The sequence below is a fragment of the Cetorhinus maximus genome, chromosome 11, assembly GCF_964194155.1.
Source record: "Cetorhinus maximus chromosome 11, sCetMax3.hap1.1, whole genome shotgun sequence".
Lineage (NCBI taxonomy): Eukaryota > Metazoa > Chordata > Chondrichthyes > Lamniformes > Cetorhinidae > Cetorhinus > Cetorhinus maximus.
The window spans coordinates 48,815,593-48,833,551 of NC_135889.1; the positions used below are offsets into that span (position 1 = coordinate 48,815,593).

Below are 17,959 nucleotides of genomic sequence, written 5' to 3' on the forward strand. Positions count from 1 at the left end.
CAGCAACTTCTACCGCTAGAAGGGCAGCAGATGTATGGAACAGCACTACCTGAAAGTAAATTCTAAGTAACACACACCATCAGAACTCGGAATTATATCACCATTCCTCCATTGTCACTGGGTCAAAATCCGAGCACTCCCTCCCTAACAGCACTGCAGATGTACCTACACTGCAGTGGCTCAAGAAGTCAGCTCACCACCGCCATCTCAAGGGCAATGTTCTCCTATGTTCCTAATTAAAAATTGGCAATAAATGCGGGCCTACATCCCAAGAGCAAATATAAAAAAAATAAAAGTTACAGCCAATCCAAATGAAAATTAGTTCTTGCCCTAAATCTTGTAGAATAATTCTCATTGGATTACTTACAGTATACAGTGTGTGCATGAGTCATGGATTAATACAAAATCACTGGGTTCACACACTTGTGATAAATTTCTTACTAATATTTAATACAGTGAATTATTTCATTATGTTCCTATGTTTACACCCTACCCTAGTGAATGAAAACTAAGGTTGGAGTTTCCTCCTTGTACCACCTGATTTTCAGTTCCTCACCCGTTTTTGAATCCACCCAATTTTCCATGGTCACTTCCAGTGGTGTCTGGGAGCACTATCTTAGGAAGTAATCATCTGTTAATGTTAAATATCATTACCATCTCACATGCACTGGATATTAAACATATTCGTATAAAAGGTCTCCAGCATTGCTAGGTGAAAAATCTGAAGTGTAAGTAAAGATAAAAAATGCAGGTAGTCTAAAAAGATTGGGATTTCTGTATCACTCTGAATTCTGTTCGATGCGTTTTCTGAGCTGGACATACCGTGGGCTGCACTTCTAGTACTGCAAAGGAAGTCTAGCCAGGTCTTGCTCCTTCCACATTTGCCACTACCTGAAGTGAGTGGTAGAACAGTGTCCATGTGCTGTTATCTGAGACATAGCAACATCATGTGATTACATTCCTAGCAGGCCACTAGTACTGAGCACTAATTCTGCATAGGTACTGATTAGTTGAAAAGCAGGCAACAGTATTAATTAGGCCAGTGAAGCGCTGAAATATGATTATCTCTTATATGTTAAAGCTGAAAATGACAGTCCACTCCATTCTGGTACCCAAGGCCTCTATGGAGTCCTTAGAGATTCTGTTTTGCAGAATCTCCACTGCAGGTCAGACTGCAGCAGCCACAGCCTCCAGGTAAACTTGTGTTGCAAACCCATCCATCATCCAACCATAGTTATGATGCGGCAGATGATGTGTGCCAGGCGGATCGAATCCACGAGGGAAACCTGATCATGCTATCACAACGGTTTTGTAATTTGTGTTTATTTCGAGATGCATGCCCTGAATTCAGTAGTAATAAGTCCACCCAGACTTCAGGGATATTTAGAAAACTAAATTAACCATTTGTTAGCAAAAGAGAAGATTTCAAGCTCATACATAGGTCTACAAATTACTCCTATAATAACTCTCAAAACCCCTAATTAATCTGGCTTCCAGTTACACCCCCGTTAAGGCAATAGTTTTAAAAAAATAGATTTAAACAGATCCAGGCAAGTCAACACAATACCCTGGACAGTAGAATTCAAAGTGGCTTTTCCTAGCTTTGGTTTCTGTAGACAGCAGCCTTAATGCACAAATACTGGAGGCTTTTCACACTTCTGGTAGATCTTACAATGCCTTCCTAACATATAGCATCTTCTCCTTTATACGTGTTTCTCCCCTTTAATGTAAATTCCATTGTTTCCATTTGTCTTTGGAACTTTACCTTTCTCATAATGTAAATCATTTCATGGTGCTAATATTATCAGTAATCCTTGAGAAAAATAAACACACTGCTTTGCCTAGCTTCTCTAGCTGAGTGTAACATCCTACCATCTCTTTGAAATTCAAACTACCCTGGTTTATCTAAAAATGCAAATTCTCCTCACCTCACATTCTAAGATTTCAGCTATGTTTACATATTTAGCATTTCAAGCCTAGCTTCTTTTAATGAGTCAAAGCCTCCAGACCAGCTGTCTCCAATTTAATTAAATCCCACATGCGTGCACGCGCGCGCGCACACACACACACACACACACACACACAAACTATCCAAACCCCACTATTAATCTACTTTTACAATAAACCACAATAATATTATGAGAATTATTATACTTTTGTGACACATACATGTGTGTAGTGGACTTCTGCAATGGCCCACCATCTGCTGTACACTCTCAAAGACCATTACCAGATTGGTAGATTTAATGCACTGCAAGCATCTATCTTTTAGAAACAGGACCTGTTAGATTCGATTCCTGAGATTTTTCAGCAAAGAACTGACGTCATCTGACCACCTTGTCAGCAATGTCTGCCTCCTCATATTCCCCCTAGTTGCCCATCTTCTTTGCATCATCTATGCACTCTCCTCTTATTCATAAAAGCCATTTGGCTGAGACTTGCCAGAGAGTATATCAGTGATGGTACTTGGGATGTTGTGCTTTCAGGGCCAGAGCTGAGGGCTTAAGTTAATTTTATTCCACCTCAACTTCTTGTTTCTGTATAATATTGGTAGATTCTTGTTAAATAGGCTATCAAAGAGAGAGAGAAAAACAGAGGGTAGATGAAATTCTAATAATGTTCAATAGAAATTGCTAACAGGCATGGCCATGGTAAAATAAAAGCAAAATACTGCGGATGCTGGAAATATGAAACAAAAACAAAAATAGCTGGAAAAACTCAGCAGGTCTGACAGCATCTGTGGAGAGGAATACAGTTAACGTTTCGCGTCTGTATGACTCTTCATCAGAACTGCACAGTAATCCTATTTGAGCCACGTGCATCAATTTTAACAACCCCTTACACACAATACTGACAAACTTACTTCACGTGTCTATATTCTTAACAGTATCTACTGCCATTCATACAATACAGGCTGGGGGGGTAATGGTGGCATAATGGTAATGTCATTGGGCTAGTAATCCAGAGGCCCAGGCTAATACTTTGGGGACATGGGATTGTTGTAGTTCGCCTCAACAAACCACCAGGAGACTCAGATACAGGTTTTGATTGTTTATTATTCAAGTATGCACAGGCACAGACAGCCTTCGGCAGTCCAAGACCGTACTCTAAAAGGTTGCAAGTGTTCAACCTTATATACGCTTTTGGTCACAGACACATATTATAACCTTGTCAACTTACAATCACATGTGTCTCCGGCCTCAGTTACTTGTTTCCCATATGTACATACATCAAGCATTGTTCTCATCCATATCTTGCCTATTGTGCAGGAGTCTGGGCCTCCTTGATTTCAACAGCCACTCCCTGGCCTTGTTCTTTGTTCTACCAGCTTGTTTGTCTCATTCTTTATCCCGTCTAAAGTACACCTGTTAATCTCCAGTTCTGCTTTTCTGCTTATATTTTAGTTTTACTGAAAGACACTTCTAACTAAAATTGTTTAACCCTTTCAGTCCCCACTTTTGGGCCTTGGCCTAGCCCAAGGTAGCCAACTCAGTGGTATTGCCCCTTTCCTTATGTTCCGCGCTGCCCATTGATACTGGCCTTGTATTGAGCTTAGGGTTATAAGGGTATCAGGCTATACCATCTGTACAGGTTGGCCCTGCAATACGGGCACTTGCCTCTCTTGTTAGCCCCCGCGTTCCTGAAGTCTGGTACGCTTTGCTCTCTCTTGTGTGTCCTTTGCTATGGTAGACCAAGTATGTTGAGTGTTGAACCAATACCAACTGGGTGATAACCAAAATATGGGAGATGATCCTAATCCACGGATGCACCTGGACATTCAGCCCCAATTCCACAAGTCTTCCTACCACATCTATCTGTTTGATCTTGTCTGTCAGCATTTTAACCTGTTGCTGCAACGTGTAATAGGTTCTGTGCACTCACTGGGTCTCAGAGGAGAGTGTGAGAGACAGTCAGCAGCACCTGGAGGAGAGTGCAAGTGTAGGACCCTGGGACAGGCAGTCAGCAGCACCTAGAGTTGAGTGCGAGAGGAGGACCTGGGACAGGCAGTCAGCAGAACATAGAAGAGAGTGCGAGAGGAGGACCCTGAGCCAGGCAGCCAGCAGCACCTAGAGGAGAGCAGAGGAGCTATAAAAACAGCACAAGAAACAGCGAGAGTTCGAGAGCAGAGGTGACTGAGGGAGTTCGATGAGGAGGGAGGAGGTGCTCGTTTCCTTTTCTACCTTTCTTCAGAAAGAAGACCAGTGGCCTCGGTAAGTAGGACCTGGTGAGTAAATTAGAAAAGTGTAATATTTTTAAACAAGTAGCTATACTTGGATTTAACTGAGAGGTGTCAGGGATAAGGGAAATTTAGGGCCAATATAATAAAGTAATATAAATAATCCAAAGTAGAATAAAGTTAGCGTAAGGGAAGTAGAGTTAAGACATGGCGGAGCAGCTCAGTCGAGTGTATGCGTGTCCTGTAATGTGTGTGAAGTCAGGATGCTACCGGTCTCCTAGAGGACCACGTGCAGGAAGTGCTGCCAGCTGCAGAAACTTGAGCCCCGGGTTTCAGAGCTCGAGCAGCAGCTGGAATCACTATGGCACATCCACGAGGCTAGGAGCTACGTGGATAGTACGTTCAGAGAGGTGGTCACACCGCAGCTTAAGGACCTGGAGACAGAGAGGGAATGGGTGCCCACCAGGCAGTCCAAAAGAAGTGAGCAGGTAGTGCAGGAGTCCCCTGGGGTCCTGCACACAAAACAATTTTCCGTTTTGGAAGTTGGTGAGGGCGCTGGTTCTTCAGAGGAGTGCAGTCAGAGCCAAGTTTGATGTTGTGGCTCAAGGAAGGGCAGAGCTGGGTGTTAAATATTCCCGGGTACAAGGTGTTCAGAAAAGATAGGAAAATAGGGAAAGGAGGAGGTGTGGCGGTACTGGTTAAGGAGATCATTGAACCACAAGAGAAAGAGGATGTCCCAGAGGGTTCAAGGCAGAATCAATTTGGTTAGAGCTAAGGAACAAAAAGGGTGCAATTACATTGCTCAGTGTAGTCTATAGGCCGCCAACTAGTGGTAAGGATGTAGAAGAACAAATCTTCAGGGAAATTGTAGAGAGATGCAAGCGTTATAGAGTAGTTATAATGGGGGACTTTAATTAGCTGAATGTAGACTGGGACAGTGGTAGTGTAAAGGGCAGAGAGGGACAAAATTTCCTAGATTGTGTTCAGGAAAATTTTCTACAGCAGTATGTGCCCAATTCAACAAGGAAAGATGCACTGTTGGACCTGGTTCTTGGAAATGAGGTGGGCCAAGTAGATAAAGTGTCAGTGGGAGAACATTTAGGAGATAGTGATCATTGTATTGTACATTTTAGGATGATGATTAAAAAAGGACGATAGGCAATCCAGAGTAAGAATAATTAACCGAACGAGAGCCGACTTCGATGGGGCAAGAACAGAGCTGGGCCAGATAGACTGGAATGAAAGATTGGCAGGAAAAACTGTAGCTGAACAATGGGCTATCTTCAAAAAGAAGTGGTTCGGGCCTAGTCAAGGTATATTCCATCGAAAGGGAAAGGTAGGGCAAATAAATCCAGAGCTCCCTGGATGAAAAAGGGGATAGAAATTAAGATAAAGAAGAAAAGGTGTGCTTATGACAGATGTCAGATAGAAAATACAATTGAGAACCAAGAGGAATACAAAAGGTTAAGAGGGGAGGTGGAAAAGCATATTGGAGAAGCGAAGAGGAATTGTGAGAGAAGACTGGCAGCTAACTTAAAGCGGAATCCAAAAGTCTTCTATAGACATATAAATAGTAAAAGGGTGGTAAAAGGAGGAGTAGGGCCGATTAGGAACCTAAAGGGGAATTTATACATGGATGAAGGGGCCATGGCTGAGGTATTAAGTTAATACTTTGCATCCATCTTTACCAAAGAGGTGGATGCTACCCAGGCCATGGTGACAGATGAGGAACCTCTGTCACTAGAAGGGTACAAAATTGATAAGGAGAAAGCGTTGAATAGACTGTCAGTACTTAAAGTTGACAAGGCACCAAGACCAGATGAGGTGCATCCAAGGATATTGAAGGGAATGAGAGTAGAAATTGCAGGGGCACTGGCCATAATTTTTCAGTCTTCCCTAGACTCAGGGGAGGTGCCAAGGGCTGGAGAATTGCAAACATTACGTCCTTGTTCAAAAAAGGTTGTAAGGATAAGCCCAGCAATTACAGACCAGTCAGTTTAACTTCAGTGATAAAAACAAAAAGCTAAAAGCTACTGCGGATGCTGGAAATCCAAAACAAAATAAAAACAGAATTACCTGGAAAAACTCAGCAAGTCTGGCAGCATCGGTGGAGAAGAAATCAGTCAACGTTTCGAGCCCTCATGGGCCATGAGGGCTCGAAACGTTGACTGATTTCTTCTCCACCGATGCTGCCAGACTTGCTGAGTTTTTCCAGGTAATTCTGTTTTTATTTAGTTTAACTTCAGTGGTGGGCAAGATTCGAGAAATAATTATTCGGGATCGAATTAGCAGTCACATGGAAAACTATCTAACTTGCTGGAGTGTTTTGAAGAGGTAGCAGAAAAGGTCAATAGGGGTAATGCTGCTGATGTGATGTACATGGACTTTCAAAAGGCATTTGATACAGTGCCACACAACAGACTTGTGAGAAACATTACAAAAACAAAAATACCTGGAAAATCTCAGCAGGTCTGGCAGCATCTGCGGAGAGGAACACAGTTAACGTTTCGAGTCCGAATGACCCTTCAACAGAATTTGTGAGAAACATTAGTGCTCATGGAATAAAAGGGTCAGTAGCAACGTGGATACAAAATTGGCTGAAAAATAGGAAGCAGAGAGTAATTGTCGATGGATGTTTTTCGAGCTGGAGGAAGATTTGTAGTGGAGTTCCCCAGGGGTCGGTATTGGGACCCTTGCTTTTTCTAATATATATTAATGATCTAGATCTTGGCTGTTTCAAAGTTTGCGGATGATGCGAAGCTTGGGAGCGTTGCAAACTACGAGGAGGACACTATAGAACTTCAAAAGGGCATAGACAACTTGGTGGAGTGGCTAGATAGGCGGCAGATGAAGTTCAATGCGGAGAAATATGAGGTGATGCATTTTGGTAGGATGAACATGGACCGACAATATAAAATAAGGAATGAAATTTTGAAGAGGGTGCAGGAGCAGAAAGACCTGGGTGTATATGGGCATAGATCATTGAAAGTGGCAGGACAGTTGAAGAGAGCAGTTAATAAACACATAGTATCCTGGGCTTTATTAACAGGGATAAAAGCAAAATTCTGCGGATGGTGGAAATCTGAAGCAAAAATAAAAATAACTGGAAAAACTCAGCAGGTCTGACAGCATCTGCAGAGAGGAATACAGCTAACATTTCGAGCCCGTATGACTCTTCATCAGAACTGATGAAGAGTCATAAAGACTCGAAACGTTAACTGTATTCCTCTCCGCAGATACTTTATTAACAGGGGTATAAAGTACAAGAGCAAGGAGGTTATGCTGAATTTATATAAGACACTTATTAGACGTCAGCTGGAGTATTGTGTCCAGTTCTGGATGCCACATTATAGGAAGGATGTGAACACATTGGAGAGAGTGCAGAATAGGTTTACAAGAGTGATTGCAGGGATGAGAAACTTCAGCTATGAGGATAGATTGGAGAGGATGGGACTGTTCTACTTGGAGAGAAGAAGGCTAAGAGGAGATTTGATAGAGATGTACAAAATCATGAGGAGGCTGGACAGAGTAGATAGGGAGAAGCTGTTTCAACTCGTAAAAGGATCAAGAACGAGAGGGCACAGATTTAAAGTGATTTGCAAAAGAAGCAAATGTGATGTGAGAATAAACTTTTTCACATGAATGGTTCAGGTCTGGAATGCACAGCCTGGAAGTGTAGTGAAGGCAGTTTCAATTGAGGCATTTAAGAGGGCATTAGATGATTATTTGAATAGAAACAATGTGCAGGGCTACGGGGAAAAGGCAAACAATGGCACTAGGTCATAATGCTCATTTGGAGAGCCAGTGCAGACACGATGGGCCAAATGGCCTCCTTCTTTGCCGTTAAAATTCTGAGATTCTATGATTCATCACCTGTAAGGTGTTCAGATATCAGTGATATTACATAGGAGAACTGGCTTAAATACTGTGTCAGTTTTTTTTTATGCTTTTATCTGCCTGCATGTTAACTGTTTCCCTCTTGTAGATTCCCACCAGCTCCACCTTTCCCACTCTTGCTTGTAACTGGGGGTATAGACACACTGCATGACTGGTTATAGGACAAGATCAATTGTTCCCATATTGTTATTCTTATTGTGATGTGATAAGGCAATATCTCCCTGTACCCAGGTATGCAACATGAATTAGTTCCACCATAGCCCATATAGCTCCCAATATACAATTGGGTGTTGCATTAAACTCGCACTTTGCTTCTTCTGTCTCACATATTGGATGTGGACAAACTACTGAGGAGGCCTTTACTCTACATTTCTCTAAAGTGGTGCTTACTATACTCTCCTCTATTTCTACTGCATATACGATATATTATGATACCTTACATAATAATGCCCCCTAATTACCCCAATATTCTCTACTCTATTTAATGTCTTAGTGGATGTTGATTCTGGTATAACTGGGATTACCAAAACAATGCCGATTAACATTTTATTATCCACAACATACTTAGTATCAGTTCTATATATGTGCGTAAGGCCCATGAGCTGGCAACCAGTCAAATCATGATTCTTACGTCATGACAGGTTAAACAAGTGTGCATTTGTTATCCACAGAGGCACCTCGCCTCATGAATTTGTCTAAGGTTTTCCCGTGTCTGCTCAAGCATCCATAGGTGTTGCAGATGTCATTCCTGACCGCATCATCTGAGAGGTTTCTTTCTACATTAATAAATTTGTTAATGGTCCAAGCATGGCTCACCAGTACAGTGGCAAAGCTCTGAATTATCTACGTCAGGTCTTGGTCTGTACTGAATTGCCTGTCCTGGATCCCTAGTCCCTTTTCCAGGATTTTAAAAGTTAAAATCGGACCTTTTGGTCCACTGTTGCCAAATCAATCAAATTTACCATTGAGGTCCCTTTGTTAAATGCTGTGGTGACATCATTAACCAGACATTTTAGTCGACCTTTTCCCTGAACAGGGGTGCAGTCATGGGCTGCCCTCCACCATTAAACCAGGGTGCCTGTGTTGTCACTTGTTTTACCAGAGCTGCATACGGTGCTCAGGTATGATCCGAGCACCATTCTGGCAAGCCAATATCAGAGATGTTTAGGACAATGCATACCAGCTCATGGTGTACATTATCATACAGAGTTTTGCCCGCTTTTATCAACACTAGTCCATTCTCTGGTCCAGGCTCAATGCTGGACAAGGTAGATCAGTTAATTGCAGCTGTGGTGTTTTGCCTCCACTTGTTAAGTCAGTTAGTGCTGTTGTTGTAGCATCATTCCTGTGGATTCAATTACAAGACCTCCCAGTCATTACTGGTTAGCCACGATTAGTTCTGTAAATTAAAATCAGTTAGTAATGTGTTTCAATTGCGACCAGTGATTTCCTTTCCTTTCATACCCACACAGGTACAAATATCGCCAATCATTATTACCTCATAAAGCCCTAACCACTTGGGTGCAAAACCTCGTTTCTTGGGCGTTACTTTCACCATTATCTTATCCCTCACTTCTGGCATGGCCTGGGGCAGCCGCTCCCCCTCACTTCTTTTCTGGTCCACTATCTCCTGTTGCTGTCCCACCTTGGACCTCAATTCATTAAGCTGCCTACCCAACTCTACAATGCACCTTCTTATCCTATCTTTCAATGGCTCAGTATCTTCACTTGCAGTGGTGGTTCTCTGCGGGAGCCGCTTAACCCTGCCTGTCATCATGGTGTTAATCCTGTGGTCTTATTTTTTGTAGCTTGCAGGCACATTAATATCGTCAATAATATATCTAATTAGCCTTTTTCCAGCTTTCCCTTAACCTGTATCCATCTTGTGGTAAATTGTTGATATGTATTATTTCTGCCTACCCTTCAATTGCCTGAACTATAGATTCCTTATACTTTTATCTTTAAAGTTTTTTTTTAACTCCCTCTGAACATGATCATCCTAAAATTCTCTTACGGTCAGTTTCTCTATTGCCTTGATCGTTTAAAATGTTCCCTTACTCTTTAGGTCATATTAACCATTCCATGTCAGTTGGGATCTCTGTCTCTAGATCTTTGCTTATCTCCCCCTGTGCGGCTCCAATGTCTCAGGTGACGGCCAGATTATCAAATTCAGTTCTCTTAAAACCGTTTATATATTGTGTCCTCTTTCCCTAACTCTATCTCCCGCCCTTAATCATTTTCTCATACCATTTTACACATGCAATAGCCACCATCTTATCTCGTTCAGGTTGCCTGGAGAGACTTGACAGCCCAACAAAATATTCTCATAACATTTTTAAAACAGAAGGCTAACGTTTCTATTTGGTTCCAGACATTAACATGTTTGCTTCCTTTTCTTCTCCTCAAACAATTTATTTTCTCAAAAGTAACCCACTAGATTGTGTCTGACCTTTTTTTTCAGTTTAAAATTATCCCAGATTCGTTAACTCTGCCAAAAATTGGATTTCTGCCAAACTTTCTCAAGATCTTGAGCTTAACTTTGTATTTGGGAACAGACTTACAAATACAAAAAGCTTGCAGCATTTGAATTGGTGTCAATTGTTGTCAAATGAAAATTCCCTTTTGAGAACTTGATCAGGATCCAAACCTCAAATTTTAAGCTTTGCAAGAACTGTAATTTACACTATCAAAATTGCAACTACCTCTTTCTCATGTGTATAAATTTGTGTCCAGATTGTAAGTCCCACATGTTTATCAACCCATATTCTTTATCTTGGATAGCATTCTAGTTATTCAAAAGTAATCTGCTAAACTACACAGCACCTTTCACATCTCAAGATTGTCCCAAATTCAAATAACAGTGTTGTTGGACTACAGATTTCTTTTCATATTTAATTCAGCTCTTCTTCAAAAGAAACCCCATTTATCCATTGAAACCGCCTAGACCGTGTGTTTATGTCTTGGTTTTCCTACACTCCTTTGGAATTTCAGGCATTTTTTTCCTCAGAATTTTTAGAATATCAACTCATATGAACTGAAATGAATTCATCAAACTCAATCAGCTTAGATGTTGGTGGAAAGAGTTACTCCCTGGCAGTCTGCAAACGGGTGGTGCAAAGGCTGGTTCACCTCAAACAAAGGAAAACACTGCTTTACCTTTACTTTTCCTTTAATCAAATATGAGACTTTTGACTCTAAAGTGCTGAACTCCACACACAAATGACAATTTAGGGAAGAAAACACATTTAAGCTCAAATACAAATTCTTCCTTGCACACAAACACTTCATATATAAAGGTATGTATTTCCATTCTTATAACATTTATCTTGACAACTTATAACTTTCATTCTCTAAATGAAACTTCAAGAAGCCATGGGGGGAATAAAGGAATCTTCAAGGCTCCAGCTACAGGAACAATCAAAATGACTGAAGCTCTCATTTCCTCTGCTCCTGCCTGTCACTGCTTATTAACCCCCCTGGGGGTACCTTTCTCTCTCTCTGTCTCTGTCTCTCTCTCTCTTTTTCTCTCTGCCTCTGTCTCTCTGTCTTTGTCTCTGTGTCTCTGTCTCTGTCTCCCTCTCTCTCTCTCTCTGTCTCTCTCTCTGTCTGTCTCTCTCCAGAACAAACAGCTCTTGTGACTTAGATCAATTCATTCTTAAGTTATTTACCAAAAATTTAGTGGGGGACCTTTCAGGTCCCACTGTCCTTCCGCATTTTCTTAATAGGTTTTTTATGGTGTTCTGGTATGAACCTCGTAATGGAGCCTTCCAGTACCCAATCAAGATCCATGGTACCCTCTGTCTTCTTCTACTCCCCCAAAAACATTTTGTTTCGCCTGCCCTGCATGGTCTTTTTCACCCTGTGCGGCTTCGGCTTATTCCTTCCGAGAGGTCCAATCTACCAGCACAGCTTCGGCTTTTAACCCGCCAGCGTGGTTCCCGGTGCCTCCTGTCCTGAGTTCTCCTTCAGATTCTTTGGAATCTTGACTGGATCTTTACTCCAGTAAACTTACTGCTCTAACCATGGATGGTAAGTAAACATACTCACCCGTTTGCAGTGCCGCTCCGATGATCCGGTATGAGTATCCTGCTCGCGGTGCCAGTTGTTTTGATTGGCCTCAACAAACCATCAGGAGACTCAGGTGCAGGTTTTGATTGTTTATTATTCAAGTGTACGCAGGGAGAGACAGCCTTGGGCAGTCCAAGACCGTACTCTAAAAGGTTACAAGTGTTCACTCCTTATATACAACTTTGGTCACATACACATCTTCTAATCTTATCAACTTACAATCACATGCTTCTCCAGTCTCAGTTACTTGCTTCCCTTGTGTACGTATGTAAAGCATTGTTCTCATCCATGCAAGACCATGCTGTTTCTGCAGGAGACTGGGCCTTCTTGATTTCAACACCCACTCCCTACCCTTGTCCTTTGTTCTACTAGCTAGTTTGTCTCATTCTTTATGCTATCCAAAGTACATCTGCTACTCTCCAGTTCTGATGCTCTGCTCATTTTTATTTTTACTAAAAGACACTTCTAACTAAAATCATTTAATCCTTTCAGGTTCAAATCCCACCATGCCAGCTTGTGGAATTTAAATTCAATTAATAAACTCTGGAATTGAAAGCCAAACTAGTTTCAAAAATGGTGACCATGGAACTATCATTGTTGTAAAAACCTGTCTGCTTCATTCTTTAGGGAGGGAATCTTTACCTTGTCTGGCCTACACACAGCCCTGTGGACTCAATGGGCCAAATAGTCTCCTTCTGTGCTGTAACCATTCTATGACTTAACAGCCCTCTGAAATGGCCAAGCAAGCCACTCAGTTCAGGGCAATTAAGGAGGGTGACAAATGCTGGCCTTGCCAGTGATGACCACATCCCATAGAGAATAAAAAAGAAGTACCTGCCAGACTTTCACTTGCATCAAAGTTTGGAATTCTTGCATCAGACACAGGACATCCTAGTGCATTACTAGGCTTTTGTGCAGCAGTTTCAAGAGTGATTGTTCAGAATGTTGACTCGCATAATGAGATGTGCCAGATCCACCCCTGCTCTCCATCCAGAGTGTGTTTGAACACTGCTTGCCCTTTGCCATGTTGTCCTTTCTTGGAGCAGGTTGTTATTGGTAGAATTTGCTTTTTCTGCTGGCCTGAAGTGGTTATTCCAAATCGTCAAGCTGACCATGATGACAGCTCCCTTTTCCATAGAGGAGTTGCTGATGGTTTCCATAGCGCTGAAGTCCACCATTTCCAATTGTGATACATATCATCTTAGCAGATAGCTGTCAGCTGTGGCTCAGTTCATAGCACCCTCGCCTTTGAATCAGAGGGTTGTGGGTTCATGTCCCACTCCCGGAAACCAAGAACTGTGATTGTACTCGAAAAGAGTTGCAATCTGTGACTGTTGGTAACTCGAACGAGTTTCCTACAGGTAGGAAGTAGACGATAGAGATTTAATCAATGTTATCTTAGCAGATAGCAAATAAGCAGTAACCAAGGAAGTGAAGCACTCATAACTATCAAAAAGCACTCGCACACGCATCTATTTTACCAGCAAAGGCACAAAAATGTTAAAGAACCCATGCATATACCATTCACATATGAATAGTGAGGTTACATGTCTGATGACAATATCTATCACTCATTTTTATTTAATAATTAAAAATGCAATTAACCAAAGCTCACTTTGTGCCTTACAGAAGTTGTCCAATATTTAAAATCCACCTTTAGGAAAAAAATCTTCTCACAATGATGCCTGGTCCTTTACATTGTAGATGTTTAAACTAACAGCATCATACTATTTCTCACTGCCTCCATGCAAAGCTTCCAGACAGAGATAGGTCTGCTGCCAAGGGCCAACCTGGATGTTTAAACAAAGCTGTCCCCAGAAAATTACCGTTGTCATTGCCAGTGCGGTTAAACAGGTGGAATCATAAACAAGGAATCTTTTACATCATTTATTTATATTCAGGCAGACCTTTTTTGCTATTATTAGTTGCTGGAATAAAAATAACCAACTATGAGGATGGAAGTGTGATACACCAGTATTTACTTGTCACAGCTCCTTTATCTCTTTACATATTCGGCGACGGTAGCAAAACTACACCAATCCTGGGCTGTATTTAAAGTAATTAGTCATTTTTTTTTAAGTGTTGGGTTTTTTTAGTGCTGTAGTCAGAGTAGTGCATTTTCTCATTAATAATGCTAAATATAAACTTTAAACTTTCACATTTTGTTTTAACTAGTTTCACAAAGACTGCATTGACCATTGGCTATTGCATGAGTCCAATTCTTGTCCAATTGATGGACAAGCAGTCTATAATCCATTAACCTGGAATGAGGGATCAAGCAGAAGAATAAAGAAAGAGGCATCCAACAATTCTGAGCATTCCAGACATAATATTCAACCAGATCAACCTCAGTTTGTTATTCCAGTGATTGGTTACCATTCATCACTGAGAAAAGCAAGCAGCAACCAAACCTCTTATCAGCCAAAACAAGGTCAGCATCAAAGAGGACACAGATATCAAAACCCAGTAAGCATCACAGAGGATTTCACTGTAAATGGATTAAGTTACCTTCGTTTGAACGCAGTAAAAAATGAGACAAGTGTAAATCAAGGTCATGATGCTGGGTGTTCAACACCTATAGGGGTGTTTCAAGAACATTCCCCAAGTCTTTTACCTGATACAAGAAATAAAAATCATTCTGCTGCATCTCTGCAGGTTGAAGTGAAGCCAAAGAACTCTAAAGATAGTCAAATAAAGAAGAAAGAAATTGGCATTAGCAAGACTCATAGTGCTGGCTTAAGCAGTACCTCCATACTGCAGCCTATGAACAATGGCAAGTCAGACTCAACAGAATTATCATCGCTGGAACAGATTTTACATCTGGAGGTTTGTCCGCATGATAGCAGTTCCACACAGAGAATCCAAAGCACTGGATTTAAAGGTGAAATCAGAAAACAAGTCAGATGCCTTTTGAGAAAAACCAGGAGTTCAGCTGCTGGGAATGCGTCTCTTGCTATGGAAGGAGTTGCAGTGAACACCAGACTATAAGTCCAATCACTCATTATAGCGCGGGTTGTTTATTAATACTATTAATTATTAGGATGCTGTTACTGAAAAATATGTTTCACAGATTTTCAATAGCACCATTACATCAAATTGTGGACAAAATCATACACACACAATTTTGCAAATCCACTCTTCCTGTAGAAACCTCTAAGGAAGAACAAAGTCATAAAATTACCCCAATAGAATTTTCAGAAGTGAAAACATTTGCCTATATTTGAAATCCTGATTGACCAAGGATGATAGTCAGCAATACAGCAATATCAAAAATAGCAGCACGTCACTTGAGATAAGAGTGCTTTAATAAATGAGTCACTCTCTCTACAAGGTATTTACAGTCTGTCTCATTTTCTTTTTAGAATACTAACCAATTACGTATTGAAATATTTGACTCTATTGGGCTTTCTCGGGCATTCACTTTATTTTGAATCAGATGAAGGTGGATAGCTCATTCTAAGTTTTTCTCTTGAGCAATGTTTTTCCAAGGAATAAAAATGTAGTTAGTGTAACAGAAATTAAGATTTGAAAAATCTTTCCAAAATCAACTCTTGCATTTTCCTCAGATACATCAGCCTGATCTGAAAAAACTCATGAACAAATGAGATGATATGAAATTATACATTTCATATGAAATAATACTAGATACATCTAGGTGTGTTGGATAGCTTTTACTAAACATACAGCAGTTTTATGAAATTGTTGCTTCCAGTGAATGGTAATAAATGCTACAAATCAGCAGGTCGAGAAAAATGATGAATGTAAAGTTATTGTTGGGGTAAAGAGTGGTTCAAGGCAAGTTCATTCTCATCTGAGTCAAGCTATAAGAGGGGCACATTGATATATATTTTCTTGTAAGAAGCAAGAGAAAATTCAACAACTCACCCTCACTCATTCATTTCCTAGAATCTTGATCGAGACTAATATTGGTATAAACCTGGGAATGGTTAATCTGTGTGCTCTTCCTGTTTTGGAATACTGAGAATATTTTATGTTCATTTAAAAATATTAAAAAAGACTGTTCTGATTACATACTATGACCCTTTATCTTTATCTTTATTCAAAACAGTTGATCATGCCTTTTTATTAGTTTTTAGTAATATATAATAAATCCATGAATGTTATAAAACAAGACATTTGTTTCTATTTGGGACAATACTCCAGCTGTCAATCTCCTTAACCACTCTCTCTCTCTCTCACCTTTGATGCCATTGTTTGCAGTAAATTTTTATTCTGTCCATCCTGGTTGTTCCCCCTAGTATGGCCCTATTCCCACTTAACTGCTACCCACAAACGCTCCTCGTCGATCCTCACATTTACTGACATAGTAAATGATTCCCTCTCTTAGATACTGCGCCACTCCCATCCAAATCAGCATCATCATCCCCTCAAAATAAATTATCCTTAACCCCTTTGCCCTTGCAAACTACCACCATATCTCCTACCTCCCTTTGCTCTCTAAAGTCCTTAAACGTGTTGTTGCCTCACAAATCCATGCCCATCTTCTCCACAGATTTATATGTTTAAATTTGTCTAACCACAGCACTGAAATGGTCTTAATGGAAGACATGTATAGTATTCGTGGAACTGTGGGGCATTATCCCTCTTCATCCTCCTTGTCCAGTTTTCATTCTTCGATATGGCGATCAAAACATCCTCTTCCAATGCCTCTCCTCTCTGCTATTTGGGACTGCCATTATGAGGTTCTACTCCGTCCTATCCAATTATAGTGAGAGCATCTCCAGCAATAGTTTTTCTGGCTATCTGTACACCATGGCCTCCGGGGTTCCCCAACGATTTCTTGGCCCTCCTCCTATTTATTTATATACTGCCCTTTGGCAACATGATCTGAAGATACAGGTTCAACTTCCACATATATGCTGAAGATGGTGGTAAGTAATAAAATGGCACTTTAGATAGATAAATATCTTCAGAGCCTGATGATTTCCACCCTAGGGTACTAAAATAAACAGGTAAGGAAATTACAGATGCATTAGTCATAATCTTCCAAAGCTTTCCTGATTCGAGATTGGATTGAATGTTATTCTATTAATTAAGAAGATTGGGAGAGGGAAACTAGGCAACTAAAGCCCAGTCATTTTAAAGTTAGGTGTGGGGAAGTTACCATAATCAGGGGCATAGTGACTGAGCATTGGCATAAATTTGAGCATGGAGGACAAAGGAATGTCTATGAATGTAATCTATACAGACCTCCAGAAAGCATTTGATAATGTTCCACACAACAGATTATTAGCAAAAATGAACTGCATAGGAGTGGAGACAATCTTACAACATGGATTAGAAATTAGCTGGAAGGTAGAGTAAGGATAACGGGTTCGTACACAGGTAAGATATCACAAGTGGTGTTTCTCAAGGATCTGTACTGAAGCCTCAGCTTTTCACAATATTTATCAAAGACTTTGATGAAGAAATAGAAAGTTGTATATGCAAGTTTGCAGATGGCACAAGTTAGGAGGTAAAGTAATGCTGATGGGAGCAGGAAGTGACATAAGTGAAATGGCGAGAAACTAGGAACTGTGGAGGAGCAAAGAGACTTGTATGTACATTAACACAAATCATTAAAAGTGTATGGGCAGATACAAGAAGCAACCAAAAAGGCTAATGGAATTTTTGTCTTTATCTCAAGGCGACTGGAAAAAAAGAAGAGGAAGTTATTCTTCAGTTCAGATCCATCTGAAGTACTACGTTCAGTGTGAGTACCACATCTCAGGGGGAATAAACTGACCCTGGAGAGGGTGAAGTGCAGATTCACCAGAATAAACTTGGTCTGTATCTGCTTGAGTGTAGAAGATTTAG

General features: G+C 40.7%; 1 protein-coding gene across 1 annotated transcript in view; it reads left to right on the forward strand.

Annotated features, from left to right (window-relative positions):
* Positions 1-16,233, forward strand: part of zswim2 (zinc finger, SWIM-type containing 2) — a 52,140-nt gene extending 35,907 nt beyond the window's left edge. Inside the window, exon 9 of the mRNA XM_078551905.1 lies at positions 14,318-16,233. Within this exon, the coding sequence (XP_078408031.1) occupies positions 14,318-15,130 (813 nt within the window). The 3' untranslated portion in view covers positions 15,131-16,233. The remainder of the gene's footprint in view (positions 1-14,317) is intronic.
* Positions 16,234-17,959: the final 1,726 nt, after the last annotated feature.